Source organism: Engystomops pustulosus, chromosome 6 (assembly GCF_040894005.1).
Source record: "Engystomops pustulosus chromosome 6, aEngPut4.maternal, whole genome shotgun sequence".
Taxonomy (NCBI): Eukaryota; Metazoa; Chordata; class Amphibia; order Anura; family Leptodactylidae; genus Engystomops; species Engystomops pustulosus.
This window is the reverse complement of record NC_092416.1, coordinates 50,383,132-50,401,457: the sequence shown is the minus strand read 5'-3', so window position 1 is coordinate 50,401,457 and position 18,326 is coordinate 50,383,132. Positions and strand designations below refer to the sequence as shown.

Genomic DNA, 18,326 nt, shown 5'->3' with positions numbered 1-18,326 from the left:
AATCTTGTTATGTAGAACAATGTTGCCTTTTATCTTGATTACACTCTGTTTGTGCAGCAGTTTCTTTTCCATCTTCCTCAGTTTAGCCTATTGCTGTAGAATGTGTCTTCCCTGGCTGTGATGATAATCCCTGTGAGACCGTAGACAGTTTACACCATGAATAGAGAGTAGAGGCTACCCTCTTTACTTTGAAGGGAATGGGGTTATGTGGTGGTCTCTGTATGTAGCAGTAGAGCCGTGCCTATGCAGATCTGTGAATGCAGAAGTTTCCTTAAAGAAAAGTGAGGTAAAAGGTGCCATACATTCCTCTAAAGCAACCCTCTCCAACCTTCTGCTCTCCAGACACTATCTACACAACAGGGAAGCTGTTAACACTTAGTGTTCATACAGTTCACTGCTGGTTTCTACTACTTAATTCATACCCAATGTTCTTGCATGTAATGAAAGCTACAAGACTAGTTACTATATAGTACTATATAGTACTATATAGTAGCAGAGCAGATGGGGAGCAATTTGATGCAGAGATCAGAGAGCAAAGCAGAACACCAAGTCCAGCAACAGTTCTGAAATATACATACATTTTTCACAGCCCTGCTGCTTTGAACACCAAATACAAAGGTATGGTTACTCAGATCTCCAGGACTGCTATCTACCACTATCTGCAACTTTGTATAGTCAATATTACTGGTAGACTCCATTTAAAGGAAGATTCCACCTTAGGGATATAAAACTATTGCAGGTTTTACTCTGAAGCAGTAAATGTCAGCATATAAATGTGCTTTGAATTTTACCCAGCATATGTGTTAACTATCATAAATGGGGAACAGCATAAACCTCCAGTTTTACCTTCTGTTTTACCTACTTGCCTGGCACAAATGCCTGTTGTTCTGTTTTTGCTATCCTGAAGGCCTACATTACCTTGTATAGATACAGGATGCATTAATTGAAATTTATTTTTAATTTATTTAAATAATCCTGAAAGATCCCATGGAATTTATCAATAATAACAAGGAATTTAGTGACATAAAACTGCAGGAAATCATCATACAGGCGGTCCCCTACTTAAGGACACCCGACTTACAGACAACCCATAGTTACAGACAGACCCCTCTGACCTCTTGTGAAGCTTTCTGAATGCTTTACTATACTCCCAGACTGCAATAATCAGCTGTAAAGTGTCTGTATTGAAGTTTTATTGATAATCCTTGGTCCCATTACAGCAATAAATGTTTAAACTCCAATTGTCACTGGGGCCAAAAAATTTTTTGTCTGGATCTACAATTATAAAATATACAGTTTCGACTTACATACAAATTCAACTTAAGAACAAACCTCCGGACCCTAACTTGTACGTAACCCGGGGACTGCCTGTACTTCACAACAAATTAATTATTAATTGACTTCCTTTCTTTTTTACACTCCTGTAATCATGACGCTGCCATAAATAATTTAATTCTCTGTTGATGCAAATCCTGCCGTAGCGAATGTCAGCAGTCAAGCACTTACTACACTGTGTACACGTTTTCACAGAGCACATCGGTACAATATATTAGGGATTGTTTTTTTTAAACCCACTAAACCTAAAATGCAGATGTATTTTTATACAGTGGTTATAGGATTATTTCACATTGTGTTTGATTACGAAGCGATACACCAGTTGTTTAAAATAATAAGCCAGTGCTTTGAGATTATAAACCAGCGACCTGAATCAATAAGATACAGCTGTGAAGTAATAAAGCTCTGATGTAATATAATAAGTGTTTTTAGAAATTTAGCAGCACCGGTGGGAGGTTACTAAAAAAAAAAACTATGACAGAGCTAAGCTAAGACAGCTATGACAGAGTGACTATAATCATGTAATAAATTTGTATTTTGACAATAAAATGGCGCTTCATGAGGTAATAAACTAAAGATATGACATTTTACAACAACACTGTGAGGTAATAAGCTAAAGATATGACATTTTACATAGGGTTGTTCAGAGATAAAAAAAAATGATATATGGCTTTAAAAAACCCCCAATAAACTACCAATACTCACCTTCTCCTATTTTAACACGGGGCTGATCATCATTGCCAGCCTCTGTTTGTTTATAAAAGGGCAGCCGTACCACCCAAAACAATGCCGAGCGCGTGCTAAGGCCTGAACTGCTGTTGTAGTTGCCGCACCAGTGGTCGGAATGGCACCGCTGGCCTCTGTAAACAAACAGACGATTGGAGCTGTGGCAGAACAATTCAGGCAATCCTTTTATAATTATGATGTACAACCATGATATTGTGGGGTTTTTTGTGCTTTAGTATAAAACTGTACGCATGTTTATGTGCTAATACAGTCTCTATAAAACAATCTGTATAAGGAAAATACTTAGCGCTTCCTGGTGCAAATAAATGAGATAATATACGGTATAAAAATCTCTGTGTTGGTGTCGCCTTGTAAAATAGTGCGGGAAGGCACAACACTGTCAAATAGTATAGGATGCTGCCTTGTCCTTGCAGGTAGGTTCACCTTCGGTATTGCATCGTAGGTAGTTCCAGGGATAGGAAGGGCATGGACAAACCTCTTGACCACTGGATATAAAAAAAACTCTATATAACTCGAGTTTGCACCGCAAGCCATATTTTTTTTTTTTTTAATATCCAGTGGTCAAGAGGTTTATCCATGCCGTTCCTATGCCTGGAACTACCCATGATGGAAAACAATCTGTATACGGTAATTGGTCTCATATTTTAACACTACAGTTTCTCTTTAATTAATTCATGACATTGTATTCAAGATTTCATTGTATTCAATTTAACTCATGTTTTATCATTTTAACTCAGAACTGGAAGAGTCTGCTCTATCTGTGAAGAGCGACATGGCGACTATTGTGAAAGTCATGCAGCTGCCAGATTCAGGGCTGGAAATTCGAGACCGCATGTGGCTGAAGATCACAATATCCAATGCGGTCATTGGTAGGTCCATCACCATGAGTAATATTACTCATTAGTATTCAAGTACCCTGTACATTATATGACATTGTCGGAAGACATAAAGTGAGGAAATTATATTTAAAAGAAAATCTTAAAATAATTGCAATTTATTTAAAATATGTGGAACGTGATTTCTATTTCTGATGTTTTTTTTATTAATAGTAGTCGGGGGGGGACCATCTCTTAACATATTTTAAAGAGAATGCAATGTAGGTGTAAGAAGTCTTACAGGCCATGCAATGCCCCTTTGGGAAAAAGGAATGCAAATTACTGGGAAAAAAAAGAAAGAAAGCTGTGTCTCTAGCCCCATCTAGCAGCAAAAACCTGAATCTAATGCAGTTTTACTGAATGGAGCTTTGATCATAATTAAAACCTTAGGTTACACTTACACTGGATTTATGCACATTTTTTGAAACTACTCTTAAAAGACATTGAACACCTAATAATTATACGCCTAAAATAAACCCCTACTTAAGAACACCCGGTTTACAGACGACCCCTAGTTACAAACGGACCTCTGAATGTTGGTAATTTACTGTACTTTAGCCTTAGGTTACAATAAACAGCTGTAACAGTTATTAAAGGTATCTGAAATGAAGCTTTATTGTTAATCCTGGTTCTTATGACAACCCAACATTTTTAAAATCCAATTGTCACAGAGAACAAAAAAAATTTTGGCTGGGGTTACAATTATAAAATATACAGTTCCGACTTACATACACATTCAACGTACATCTCGTACATAACCTGTGGAGTGCTTGTATTAAAAGCTACTTGTAATACATGTCATTTTCCTATCTTGCACCAACCCCTTGTCTTTATTAAGGGCCATTGCCAATGCTGTCTTCGATTAGCCAACCCCTTCTATAGGTATTATCTAGGGATTAGGCTGCTATTTGCACAAACATTGCGAATTACTATCTTGAATCTGTTTCCACAATGAACTAGAGTTAAATGAGTGTGACCAGGAATAATTAAACTAAAACTCCATAAAGATTGCTGTAGCTGAGGCGAGGTTAAAGGTTGTGCTGTATCAGTTACATGCACGGATCACTTTCCACGTTCTTCCTTTGAGTCGGACAGCTGTACATGTGTGATTATTTGTCACCGTGTGAGGTCTTTTGTGTCCCTGGATTGTAAACTAGTAGTAAGAATAGAATCCTGTTCCCGCACATCACAAGATCCCATTCAGATTTTTTGTGTATTGTTCATTGGATGGTCGGGGTAATTACCGTCTTTCACTCAGACAATTATTTCTGAATATAAATTAAATGAACCCATAATTGACTTACCAAAGGGCTGCACACCAATATATCCACTTCCCATCAGTCTCCCATGATGTAATTTATCTACCACAGGTGCTAAACTACATTGTAGACTTCTAAATATGCAAGTATTTCTTATTAGAAGAGCTAATTTTTCCATTTGCTTATGCAAAAGCGTGTAGTATGGATTATATCAGTATTTGCATTTAGTATTGTAAAATATTTACAGCTGAAAGCAGAATTTTACATACGCTATATAAAAAACAGGCAGTCCCTGGGTTACGTACGGGATAGGTTCTGTAGGTTTGTTCTTAAGTTGAATTTGTATGTAAGTTGGAACTGTATATTTTATCATTGTAACCCCAGCCAAAATTTTTTTATTCTCTGTGACAATCGGATTTTAAAAATGTTGGATTGTCAGAAGAACCAGGATTGACAATAAATCTTAATTGCAGACACCTTTGGTAACTGTTACAGCTGTTCATTGTTGTCTAGGGCTAAAGTACAGTAAATTACCAACATCCGGAAATGCGTTTGTAACTAGGGGTCGTCTGTAAGTCGGGTGTTCTTAAGTAGTGGACCGCCTGTATGCACACATATGCATGCCATTTTACGTCAATTGGGATTACCAAAATTATTTTTATTTGCCAAAAAATAGAGAGAGAGAATTGTTAGGACAATTTTTTTACTTTCCTGCAAAGCCAAAAATTTACATTACACAAGACTTCTAGTTTCAACAGTTTTTCCATTAGAATATATGAGAGCATAATCCCTTTCATTAAGTCCGATTTTGTTCTACTAACAGGTGCTGATGTTGTAGATTGGTTGTACACACACGTAGAAGGCTTCAAGGAGCGTCGGGAGGCTAGAAAGTATGCCAGCAGTATGTTGAAGCATGGCTACCTCAGACACACCGTCAACAAGATCACCTTTTCTGAACAGTGCTACTACGTATTTGGAGACCTGTGTGGTAGTGAGTACTACTCTTCATGTGCTATTTCACATAGGACAAGTATTAGCAGTATATAAAATTAATAAGTTGTGATAGATTAGTAGACCTAAGCACCTGTTGCTTGAGTTGCTGTAAAACCACTTGTCTCAAACCAGGAGTTGTAGTTTTGCAACAACTGGAGAGTGGAAGATTGCAGACTGCTGTGATAGATGCTATGACTGCCAATGATTTAAGATTACTGTCCCATTGCTCAATAGATGAATTGTGTATTATCACACCACACAAGCAGAATGACATTTTACATATTAAATAAGCAAAGAATGGCTACAAATTAGGTTCCAACACATTACTGTACAAAGACAGCCAACATCACAGTGTAAGGCTACATTCACACTACAGTATGGGGGACGTATATACGGCCGACGTATATACGGCCGATATACGTCCCCCATACACTTCTATGGGCTCACGGCCCTGTATGGGAGCGGTATGGTGCAGCACACGTGCGGCACCGTACCGCTCCGTAGCCCGGGGAAAGATAGGACATGTCCTATCTTTCCCCGTATTACGGCGCCGTGCGCCATTAATTCCTATGGAGAGGGGCGGGGGTGAGCTGCGCTCACCTCCTCTCCCTGCGCTGCCGTGTGCCCGCCGTGCTACGGTGCGGCGGGCTCACGGCAGTGTGAATTTAGCCTTATACTTTACTTCTCCTGTGCAAAACGTAATACTTATTGCCAAATTCTAACAAAGATAATAATAATAATTCCTTTATTTATATAGCGCACACAGATTACGCAAATTGGTCCCTGTCCCCAATGGGGCTCACAATCTAATCAATCTACCAGTATGTTTTGGAGTGTGGGAGGAAACATACAAAGTCTTTGCAGATGTTGACCCAGGGACATGAACCCAGGACCCCGGCGCTGCAAGGCTGTAATGCTAGCCACTAAGCCACCGTGCTACCCAATAATAAATCTTTATTTATATAGCGGCATCATATTCAGCAGTACAGACCATGGGGAACATTTATAATTGAAATAAGACATTACAGAGTGTTAACTTATTCAGATGAAACAATAGGAATGAGGGCAAAGTTCTCAAGTGCTTACTGTTTATGGGATATATAGACTGATGGGATTCTTAGTGCACAAGCACTTCAAATGAATTCCAAAATATTTTTTGGTCAGCTTTAGATGGAAATGGATTTCACTGTAAAGTCTTTTTCAGTTGACAAAATTATGGCATTATGTCTAATGATAATAGGGCTTCCATTGAGGCACATTTAGACAAATTCACTATGTGCCTTAAAAACTGACATATAGAGATGTTTTAACATCACAATTGTATGGCATGTATGCCAAGGTGTCATACAGATTAATGCATAAAGCAAGAGCTGAATGTTAATGTTATAAACCACATCAGATCATAGGATGTATGTGTTAGATTGGACTTTTTCTTTGCTATGTGATACTGCACAGACATCTTTGTTTTTTCACAGCAATGGGACGTTACATAGATGTATTATCATTTTATGTGCCTGTTCATTTGCTTATTTCTCTTGTCTCCTTGTATTGTTGGTTACTGTCAATTGTCTATGTTGGATAGTTTAGAATTGGTCACTTTTGGTTTAAATACCACCTTGTGCCGGAGACCTGGGTTCTTAACCTGTGTTATAGTACCAGTGGGAGGCTATGCATGAGTGGCCTATGAAGAGGAATAAAGTGTAATCATTCCTGCTAGGATGCAAATTGACATTAAATATTTAATATAGTGTAAATATTTATAATTTTACTGGATACTAGTATAAGTGAGTGAAATAGGTATGGAACACATCTCCAATTCTCTTATCCACACTGGCATAGGATCCAAACATAAATATTGATTTATGTTAGCGATTAGTGGACCCTTTTGGGTTTGTCAAGTTCAACTGAACCTTGAACAAAAGTATAGTTTGTGTACCGATTATCCTAGGGAAAATAGCAGCAAGTATGTGTCACCTGCAGATTTCCTGGCAGCATTTAAAGGGTTAACACCCACGATCGGTACTGACACAGTTAGCAGTGGGTGTCCAAAGCTTGTTGATGGGCTTCTCAGCACCCCATCAACCAGCTTTTCCTGGTGACCCCAAACCCAGGCTTCTGGCTGAAGTCCAGGTTGGTAAACTAGCAATGTTCAGCACAGACCTGGACACTGCAGTTCGGGTCCACTCATAGATACCCATAAACGATGCATAGTAATGAGAAATGACACAGGGAAAAGTATGGAAGGCATTAAGAAACGATAGTTGCAAAAGCCAATGGAAGTTATGACACCAGTTGAAATCTATCAGTAATTAGAAAGCAATACTGCAACTTAGAGAAAAATACAATCAGAGGGTTCAGCTGATGCCCTAAAACTATTCTCTTTGTCATTGCTCATTATTACACATAACTTAATTGGTGGACATCTATGGTTTGGATTATTAGCCAGGTACATTGGTTGCCACCAATGAGAATTTCATGTCAATAACACCTAATCTACCATTAGTTTTCAGTTTTATAAACCAGCTACCCCAGCAGTGTGATTACACTTATATGTTTATTAGGAACTGTGCTCCACTACTTTAGTTATTACATTTAATTTTAATCTTTATGTAAATAAAGCAAAGATGCTTAGGGCCATCATTAGAGCCCCTTCGAGCTTCAGGTTCTCTGTCTATTACACGCCCCCCAAAGAACTCCCTGCTCTATCGGTGCTTCCCCTCGAACTCTTTGCCGAAATCTTGAAGCAGCACAGGGAGCAAGCACTGTTCCTGCGAGCTTCTCATTCCAACTCTTGTTGGATTATTTAATCAGTTTTTAGGCCCTCTCACCATCTAGCCCCCCTGCTGTCAAGTGGCCGATCCCAGATTCCAGACCAGGACCACCTATCTGAAAAGAAATAACCAAATAAGCATATTTGAAGCTTAAATGAATGATTGAAAAGCCCTATTTCAACCTATAAACTTAATGCTACAAGGCAACGAAAAATAAATATACATTATAAAATTTAAAAGGTTAAGAACCCACAATATATGTAAAGCAGTGTTGAAATAGTGTAAATCGTGTTTGCCCTTGCTGTCCTTTGTGATGTTTACAATATCCCCTGCCAATATAGAGGATCCAGGTCATATTATTGAGCACCTGTAATACTGTAGATGCCACCTCTATTCTCATAGATATGATTAGCCATAATTTCTCCAAGAAACATCCTCGAATATCAATTATCAATATCAATAGAAGTATTTATGATCATGACCATTTATTCACCATTCATTGCATATAATGGAATCATCCATGTTGCTCTCAGGCTCGATAAATATAAAATCTATCAATTCACCAAAATAAACATCATATCAACCCAGTTTTTGCTATGAATTATATATATACCGTATATAAATTATGAATAGATTGGTGGCCACATATGCTTTGGCCAATGAGAGCATGCAGAGGTGATGTAAGATGATGTCTACTTCAAGAAATAACTTATAGTCATTTGTATTTGCTTATCAGATGTGGCAACACTGAATCTTAACGATGGGTCCAGTGGTGCATCTGATCAGGACACACTGGCACCCCTCCCGCAGCCAGCTGCTCCCTGGCCTATAGGTCAGGGATACCCCTACCCGTATCCTCTAGCACCACCATGCTTCCCCTCAACATACCAAGAGCCAGGATTCAGCTATGGCAGTGGCAGTGCAGGAAGCCAGCACAGTGAAGGTAAGTCCTGTAGGTCTCTATAGCACCCCTTTCCTTTCTGTTGCCTGTGCTTTACGCTTTTTGTGCATGCATGATATTCCCATGTCATTTCACCAGCATACATGGTGTAAACATTTGTTGGCCTTGTCCGCACTGTGACTTGAATTCACATCCATCACTTATTCTGGGACCTCCTAATGGATCGGTACTGCCTCCTATAGACAAATTAATCTACACATTGCTCACATTGACAATGGGCACTATGGGCAGTCTGTGGTGCATCCATAACTGGTTATGCAGATGCACCGGGCATGAAAGCGGCATGTTTTATAAAGATTATTATCATCAGGTTTCTCTGTTTCAACAAAGGTTAGATGACGTTCGGTGACATTTTGCATGAGAAAGGCAGTTTAGATCTTAGAAAATATATGGGTTATTTAAAGGGGCTGCAAAAGACCAGAAAAACATAGTTCTTTTCTTTAAGAACAGCGTCACACGTGGCCGTAGGGCAGCTCTGCTCCATACTCAGCTGCAATACCCCATTAAAACATTGGCCAGAAGTGGCACTGTTTTTGGAAAAAAAGTAGCCATGTTTTAACCCCTTTAAGCAAAAACAAGGTTATGCAGGTGTGTATTCGTCTACAGTACATTGAGATAATAACCTGCTCCTTTATCTCTTACTGTATCCTTTGCTACTAGTAACTGTGTTATTCCCTTGTTTTGTGCTGAGCAAGCATTAGACTGAAGGATGCATGGAAGGAATGGAGGAATCTAGGTCATCGGTAAGATTACAACTCTGACCTTAACACCAGAGTCAAAGCATGTCCATTCAGATATCCTGTGGCCCTTCCTTTCTCCTTCTGAGACCATTCCCAGCCTCTCCCAAGTACCAACCAATCCTTCCTTGGTAGCACGTATCAAAGAAAGAAACAGTAGACCACTCTGTAATTGTCCATCCCTAGATAACATTCCCAAGGTTACCCAGGTGCATGTCACAATTTTTGGGCTCCAGCTGTACTTTATATGGGGAACCTGTATGTGGTGTTGATTTAAATTGCAGGTACTGGGTCACATTTTGTACAAGAACCTTAAAAGGGTTGGACACTTTACCATGTTGTATGTAATCTGTGTGTAATGGGGGGCAGGATATTTTTTTAAATTTACCTATATACATCTATTAAATGTTCTGCTCTGCTTTATTGATATGTAAAGTGAATCCTCCTGTCTTTACCAGACATTCCTGACCATAAAATGGCCCCAGATGGAGGGTCATGTAATCTCTTACTGTCCTTGAGCAATCGCCCTGCCAGAACCTTATCATAGTATTCATGAACGGAAGATAAAGGCCAACCCTTTTTAAGTCCAGCCTGCCCCCACACACATTAGATGTGAATTGAATATTTGAATCCATCAATTTTAAGTGGGTTCGGTGTATTCTTTAATGTGTATTGGGCTTTCCTCAAACACTTGATTTAAAAAAGAGAAAAGGAATGGATAAGTTAGGATTCAATAGTCTGATCGCTATGTTTCTTGGGAGATTAGTGGCCAGAACATGTGAACTCACCATTTTACAGGTTGCTTGAACGACAATTGTGGGTATTTCTGATTACACAGGGAGATGTGCTGCTGAAGATTGGGCATCTTTCTACACATTGAACATGTTATAAACAATTGCTCAGTTGTCAGCTGATCTTTGGCCTGTTATGTAAGGCCTCATTCACACAACCACATGGGGGATGTATACGTCCCCATAGACGGCAATGGTAGCCGGGTGGCTGTTCGGTTCCGCACCATGGAGAGGGGAAGGGTGAGCAACGTTGATCCCTCCACCTCTCCAGCACGCCGGGTGGGCATACGTCTGTGTGAATGTAGCCTAATGAATGTAGCCTTCACCATACTTAAAAAGAAGTATGATCATTTCTTTATTCTCCTGATAGTAAATAGCCATTAGACTGATCACTAGGGGCTCTAATTGCTGGGAGTCCCAGATGTAACAAGAATGAAGGCCCAGAACAATTCCCCTGAAATGCTGGGGCACAAGCTAGACCCCATTCACTTTAGATAGTTATCTTCTGTGGCTAAATAATACACATGCATGCTCAGTTGGGCTATGTAGTGCATCTATATTAAATGTGAGAGGGGAAATACATTATTGAAGAACAAAAGGATCATTATCTCCTTAGATGGTCAGAGAGTCCTATGTAAATAATAGATTAAACCAGTTTAATGTGTTTAATGTTGTTTTAAGACCTAAGCACAACTGTGATGAGGACAAAAGCCTCCTCTGATGCCATGTGTGAAATTGCAAGGAGAAATGTGTTTTTGCATGGATCTCCTGCTCTTCTGCAACTTGTCATAGATCATCGTCATACACATCAGGTCCTGGGACCCCCCATTAGCTTCCCTGTTTTAGACACACTAGAACCAGTTTCATAGGTAGAGATTGGAAGGAAACCAGACCATATCATAAAGGAACCAAACCTTGAGAAAATCTTGAAAACCGTAAACTTTGGGAAATCCATTGGGAAGGGTGGATAAATTGTGGATAAAATAAGTGAAGATTGCTATGGTAGATGAAGGCATATCATTTACTGGGGATCTAAATACAGGATGCCCACTGATCAGAAAGTTGTGACCTTCCTGTACGCAAAGAGACCAGCAGCACCTACATAACATGGTTCCTTTACAGTGTTTTCCTGCAGCACAAAAGGACTCCTAGTCATCCACATCCAATAATAAAAATGGGAAAAGTGCTAATTGTGTATACAGTAACTAGACAGAGGCTCCTTGCCTCATCGGTGGGAGTGGTACAAGTCTGTATCCAGTAAGCCCCCCCCCCCCCTGTAGTGTTGGCTATAGGCTTTCATAATTTGATTTAGAGCTCCAGGCCCTGCCTGGCATAGAAATAAATGCAGCCGGCGACATATCACACGTGAAAAGTCGTCGCCTGCAAGGCGCAAGGACAGTGACGCTCCATGCAGACCCACTCCCGGCCGGCTGCGCCCCCCCCCTTTCACGCCCCACTGGTGTGAAGGTAGTGGAGAGGGCTAAATAATCGCAAGTGCTAGCAATAAGCTAGCATTTGCGATTATTTCATTGCTTCTACGCCACTCACGTGGCACAAAGACCCTGCTAAATATGCCCCCAGTCTCTATTTAAATAAATAAGTACAGTCCGGTGGTGGGTCTTTTACCCTCACCATGTTGCACTATAATAATATTATAATTATATTTGTCATGTACCATTACCTCCCTCCTGCTCTGCACACTCATGTGGCAACTTTTAGCTATGGAACATAAAATAGCAAGGTTTTCTGCCAACCAAATTCACTTTCAGGAGAGTTGGCAGTTTGACATTCACAATTTCGTTGTGGGGCCATAAGTTGTTGTGTAGCACTAGCCTAATGGAGGTTTATTAGTGCCGGACACGAAAACATTCAGGTCACTCATAACAAACATCCAGTTTATTTGTTCACATGACGGTCATTACATAGTTATCTTTCAGCATGTTTATAACAACTCCACCGCTTTCCTCTGCAGAAACTAGACACGATCAGAGATATTGCATGAATCTCAGGGGTTTTCTTGGCTAAAAATATTGATAACACATCCATAGAATAGAATATCCTTAAATGTTGGGGGTCAAACACTCAGAACCTCTACAGATCATCTATTCACAGCATCCTTTAAACAGAGAATAAAACAAGAAGAAGACTCCGTTCTCTATGCAATGGCCAGGTATGGTTACTGCAAATCAGTGGCCATTCAGTGGGCACTGTAGTAAATTGGTTTACCCTCTACAGAAAAAGGGTCTGTTTGCTTTTTGAAAACATGTGATCTGTGCAGTTGCTGGGTGTAACAATCTGATATCCTGTACCTATATTTTAGATAGGACATTAGTATTTTTAGCCTAGAAAGCCACTTTTTTTTGTAACATTTGGATAACCCATTTTAATATTTTTGGTTATTTTAAATCTACAGGCAGCAAAAGCAGTGGCTCCAGTCGAAGCAACAGAGAGGGAAAAAGATCATCTGGCCGAGAGAAAGACCGTAAGTCCACTGGGAGCGGCAGCGGATCTGATCGTGCCACAAGCAGTGGAGGAAGAAAAAGTGAAAGGCCAGTGAGCCAACATAGTCACCGGAGTCACAGCTCAGTGCCACGCAGTGAACGAAGTCACCGCAGCAGCCACCACTCTCATGGGCCGCCGGGTCTACCCCCATTTTATACCCTGCCAAAGATTGGGAGCAAGGTGTACGGCACCAGCGGCCCACCAGGGGGTCCTCCTGTACGAGAACTTAGCAACATGCCCCCAGAACTGACCGGAAGCCGACAATCCTTTCAGAAGGCCATGGGAAACCCCTGTGAATTTTTTGTGGACATCATGTGACAACCAAAGTGCCTTCTGAGTCACTATAACCCCTAAAGGAAGCTTAGAATTAAAAAAGAAAATTCCATATTATAAAATGGATTAGTACTGCCATATCCAGCTGCCAAGCCATAAAGAAGAACTCTAATGCAGCTCCAATGTATAGTCAGAAGGTTTTAGTACAGGTTGGTTCCACATTTTGGAGAGGTTGTCCAAGAGACGCAGTCCTACTAATATCCATTGTCCTACAATTTGGAATGGCCCAGGGTGGTTGTAGAGTTCAGATCTTCTTCAAGGTCTGCACTCATTAAAAGGTACTTGATGGCAAAAAAAACCCTATCCAAGGACTGACCATGAATACAAGGAGCTGTAGCTTCTTTGATTAATAATAGTAGCACTAGGCACACCCGAGGCACATGGGATCTGCTTTTATTATTAACTTTACTTCTTCCACTAACTTTTAAAAGTAGATAAAAGTATACCTACTCCCTGCCAGCACACTGCATCGAGTCACAGGGGTGTCTGTTACAAAGCTGCAATCATCATCATTATCTCCTCTTTGTTCTGCTAGATCTTCTCTAACCCCGTGCTCCAAGCAAATCTGCAGGAGGGCGGTGGAAGAGCAAGCAGAGTAGAGAGGAGATAATGATGATGATGTAACCAGGCACTCCAAGACCCCCCTGACTCGATGCAAATTTTATCCATTTTTAAAAGTGATTGGAACCACTAATATTAACTATAAAAGCGGATTGGAAAATTGTATTAAAAGGTCTATGGGAGCTTGTCATTAGGTGACAAAGATTGGCTCTTACTGTGACCAACAACTGATTGCAGGTTGTTTCAGAACATGGACCCTCAGTAATCAATAGGTCAGTGTCCCATTTTATGTCTAGAGTTTTTTGAAAAGTGAAAACCCCTTTAATCAACTTAGTGCTCCATAAGATGTACTTGGAGAAGTGAGTCCCTTCAAATATTTTAGAGACAATCAGCACCGCATTCAACGCTCAGTACTGGACTCTGCCACCACCTAGGTGTCAAGGACTACTGATGAAATACATTGATGTAGCGTAAAACACAGTAAGAATAGAATCTAGATTATAGTAAATACAACACCTAAATCCCCCCTCTATGGAGGAGAGCACTTAAAATCTGTCCCACACCTCCACTCCTTCCCGCTGAGCAGAAAGAAATTCTCCACAAATCTGACTATTTCCTACTAACGGCGCTACAAATGTACAGAAATCTGTGTATAGATAATTAGCTCTAATTTAATGGTTGTTTTTTTTTTTAAATAAATATGTGTATATCTGTGTAAATATGTTACAGGGCAAAGTTAATTCAATTTTTTCCTTTCATGAAATATCCAACAAGAAATGAGCTAGATCAGGTGTCATTGCTGCAATATGGACTACAACTCCCAGGGTTCTCTGGTGGAGCCGAAAATCATGGAAGATGTGGCTATGAAACTGCTGCAGCTCTAATATACACCTGTTCCAACAATGTGTGTTTTCCAGCAGCTTACCATAAAACCGTATTAATAGTAGAGAATGCATTGACTTGTGTTACCGACAACAGAGCATTTTAATTTATTGTGAGAGATTAAATAACATTCTTTAACTTCAGAACTAGTGTCTTTGCTGAATGTACATTAAACTGTGTCAGTTTTGATTTTACAGGGTTAGTAAATGTGTCTTCTCCATCAACAGAGGAGGGCAGGTTTTCAGGAAAAAAGTCACGCCAAGTGGACACCTGCCTCACAATTTGCAGATCTAATGTATGTAACTTAGTAATATTCTAATTACTATACTGGTATCATGCACACAAGTGTACACAACATGTAACCACAGTGGAAATTCAAGGATACTATGTCGCACTGTAAACCTCTGTGGGGTTTCAACCATTGACTTATAGAAATAGAATTATTTCTATAGCATATTTGCTTTGTCTCCATGTTAAATACTGTGATTACAGTAGCAGAAAGTCCCACGTACAGAAAAGTAATGAACATTTTCCTGCCATCTTCACTGATGGATCAATTCTTGGCCTGAAGATTTTCTTTGTACTGAAAGTGCCAATGAATAATTTAAGATATTCTAGCTCAACTTTGATCTTCAAGGCATGACCTTGCCCATGGACCTAGACCAAAACTACAAAGACTGGATAAAAAAAAATAATCTTACGCTGAAAGGCAACTTAGACATTAGTAATAATGTGTAATTTTTGTAAGAAATTATTAAAATATATAATTCTGTGTTTAAGTCATGGATGGCTTAGCTTAATATCAGATAGGTGATGGAATGTCCACTAATCAGTGGCTCAGAGCCAGGGGTGTAACTAGGAGACGCAGGTTCCCCTAGCAGACTTCTTAATGGGACCATCTTCCCCACTTCATATTTACAAACATTTTTATACCTATATACATACACACATTTATACACCTCGCACACACATAGAGCATATACACATATTTACACACAGTGCCTTATACAAACGCACAGTATATACACACACACTTACTCACCGGCCACTTTATTAGGTACACCATGCTAGTAACGGGTTGGACCCCCTTTTGCCTTCAGAACTGCCTCAATTCTTCGTGGCATAGATTCAACAAGGTGCTGGAAGCATTCCTCAGAGATTTTGGTCCATATTGACATGATGGCATCACACAGTTGCCGCAGATTTGTCGGCTGCACATCCATGATGTGAATCTCCCGTTCTACCACATCCCAAAGATGCTCTATTGGATTGAGATCTGGTGACTGTGGAGGCCATTTGAGTACAGTGACCTCATTGTCATGTTCAAGAAACCAGTCTGAGATGATTCCAGCTTTATGACATGGTGCATTATCCTGCTGAAAGTAGCCATCAGATGTTGTACATTGTGGTCATAAAGGGATGGACATGGTCAGCAACAATATTCAGGTAGGCTGTGGCGTTGCAACGATGCTCAATTGGTACCAAGGGGCCCAAAGAGTGCCAAGAAAATATTCCCCACACCATGACACCACCACCACCAGCCTGAACCATTGATACAAGGCAGGATGGATCCATGCTTTCATGTTGTTGACGCCAAATTCTGACCCTACCATCCGAATGTCGCAGCAGAAATCGAGACTCATCAGACCAGGCAACGTTTTTCCAATCTTCTACTGTCCAATTTCGATGAGCTTGTGCAAATTGTAGCCTCAGTTTCCTGTTCTTAGCTGAAAGGAATGGCACCCAGTGTGGTCTTCTGCTGCTGTAGCCCATCTGCCTCAAAGTTCGACGTACTGTGCGTTCAGAGATGCTCTTCTGCCTACCTTGGTTGTAACGGGTGGCGATTTGAGTCACTGTTGCCTTTCTATCAGCTCGAACCAGTCTGCCCATTCTCCTCTGACCTCTGGCATCAACAAGGCATTTCCGCCCACAGAACTGCCGCTCACTGGATGTTTTTTCTTTTTCGGACCATTCTCTGTAAACCCTAGAGATGGTTGTGCATGAAAATCCCAGTAGATCAGCAGTTTCTGAAATACTCAGACCAGCCCTTCTGGCACCAACAACCATGCCACGTTCAAAGGCTCTCAAATCACCTTTCTTCCCCATACTGATGCTCGGTTTGAACTGCAGGAGATTGTCTTGACCATGTCTACATGCCTAAATGCACTGAGTTGCCGCCATGTGATTGGCTGATTAGAAATTAAGTGTTAACGAGCAGTTGGACAGGCGTACCTAATAAAGTGGCCGGTGAGTGTATATACAGCATATATAGATCACAAATATGTTATATACACGTTATGCTATACAATGTGCAGCATAATATATATATATATATATAATAATGCACATCCTCCGTTTCTTTAGTCTTACTCTGCGGATGACAGTACCCCCTGACATTGCGGGCCCCATAGCAGCTGCTGTGGGTGCTACCACTGTAGTTCCGCCCCTGCTCAGAGCAATACTGTTCTCTGTGTGGTGGCCAACCCGAGTAACTGCAGCTTCACTCCCATTCACGTGAATGGGAGCTTAGTTGTACTTACTCTGCTTGTTCACTACCTAAAAGATGGGAGTTGTGTTTCGAGCCCCAATGTTCGTCTTTTTCGGGGATTGTATGACTTGGACAGGTATCTAACAGGTGTCTGTGCTGAGATTGTGTTGCACTTGATCATTTTTTGGCGCAGCTGTGCTGGGTCCATTTGACACAATTTTGTCCTTTGGACGATTTGACTGATTCTGACTGAGCGTGGGATTTAACTTTCAAATTGTGTCGCAAGCCATAACATGCACCACTTAAAAGAAGGTGAACTCCATCGGACCTGAGAGGGAAAGTGACACATGCAGGATATCGGGTGCACGATTTTAGTAAATCGTGGCACAGTGCATTATCGCCCCTATATGTCTGCAAGGGGTGTGTCTGCTATGAGGCAAGTTGAGAATACCTCCTAAGGGCAGCTGGAAGCAGTGTGTGTGGTTGATTGTACTGTACCTGCACTGTACCACACCTGATGAACATGGGTGCTTCACACTATACGGATGACCTGCTTAATAATAAAAATTATATATTGCTACTGGATGGAGAGGGGGTGCTTTCCATAGTTCACCACTGGTGGTAAATTCACAGGACTTCATAGGACTACACAAATGGGGGTGGGGATGAAAACGAGGGAAAAAGTTGGGGGCTACAGAAAGGGGGAATTAGAGGTTTGGGGATGAGTACTAAAGAAAGGAGCCATTTTAAGTGAGAGCAAACAAAATGGGGGCTTTACTAGTTGGGAAGGCAACATAATATGGGACTTTATAAGCGAGTATTATATAAGTAAGAAGTTACAGGTTGGGAGCATTATACTTTTTGGAGGACACATTTTACCTCAGGAGGGGAAGCACTAGAACTGGGGGCAGGAGAAGGGGCAAAACTGGAGGCAGCAGGAGGGGGACACCAAAACTGGGGGCAGGAGGGGAAGCACTAGAACTGGGGGCAGGAGAAGGGGCAAAACTGGAGGCAGCAGGAGGGGGACACCAAAACTGGGGGCAGGAGGGGAAGCACTAGAACTGGGGGCAGGAGGGGAAGCACTAGAACTG

The 18,326-nt window shown here is 40.8% G+C and overlaps 1 protein-coding gene across 4 annotated transcripts in view; it reads left to right on the top strand.

Annotated features, from left to right (window-relative positions):
- Nucleotides 1–14,893, top strand: part of DVL1 (dishevelled segment polarity protein 1) — a 125,044-nt gene extending 110,151 nt beyond the window's left edge. For 3 of the 4 annotated variants that reach the window (XM_072156039.1, XM_072156038.1, XM_072156040.1), the window contains 4 exons: nucleotides 2,820–2,951; nucleotides 5,040–5,207; nucleotides 8,717–8,923; nucleotides 12,883–14,893. In XM_072156039.1, the coding sequence (XP_072012140.1) occupies nucleotides 2,820–2,951; nucleotides 5,040–5,207; nucleotides 8,717–8,923; nucleotides 12,883–13,289 (914 nt within the window). In that variant the 3' untranslated portion in view covers nucleotides 13,290–14,893. Of the gene's footprint in view, nucleotides 1–2,819; nucleotides 2,952–5,039; nucleotides 5,208–8,716; nucleotides 8,924–9,636; nucleotides 9,685–12,882 lie in introns of all 4 variants that reach the window. The other variant, XM_072156041.1, reaches the window with a different exon arrangement.
- The last annotated feature ends 3,433 nt before the right edge of the window (nucleotides 14,894–18,326 follow it).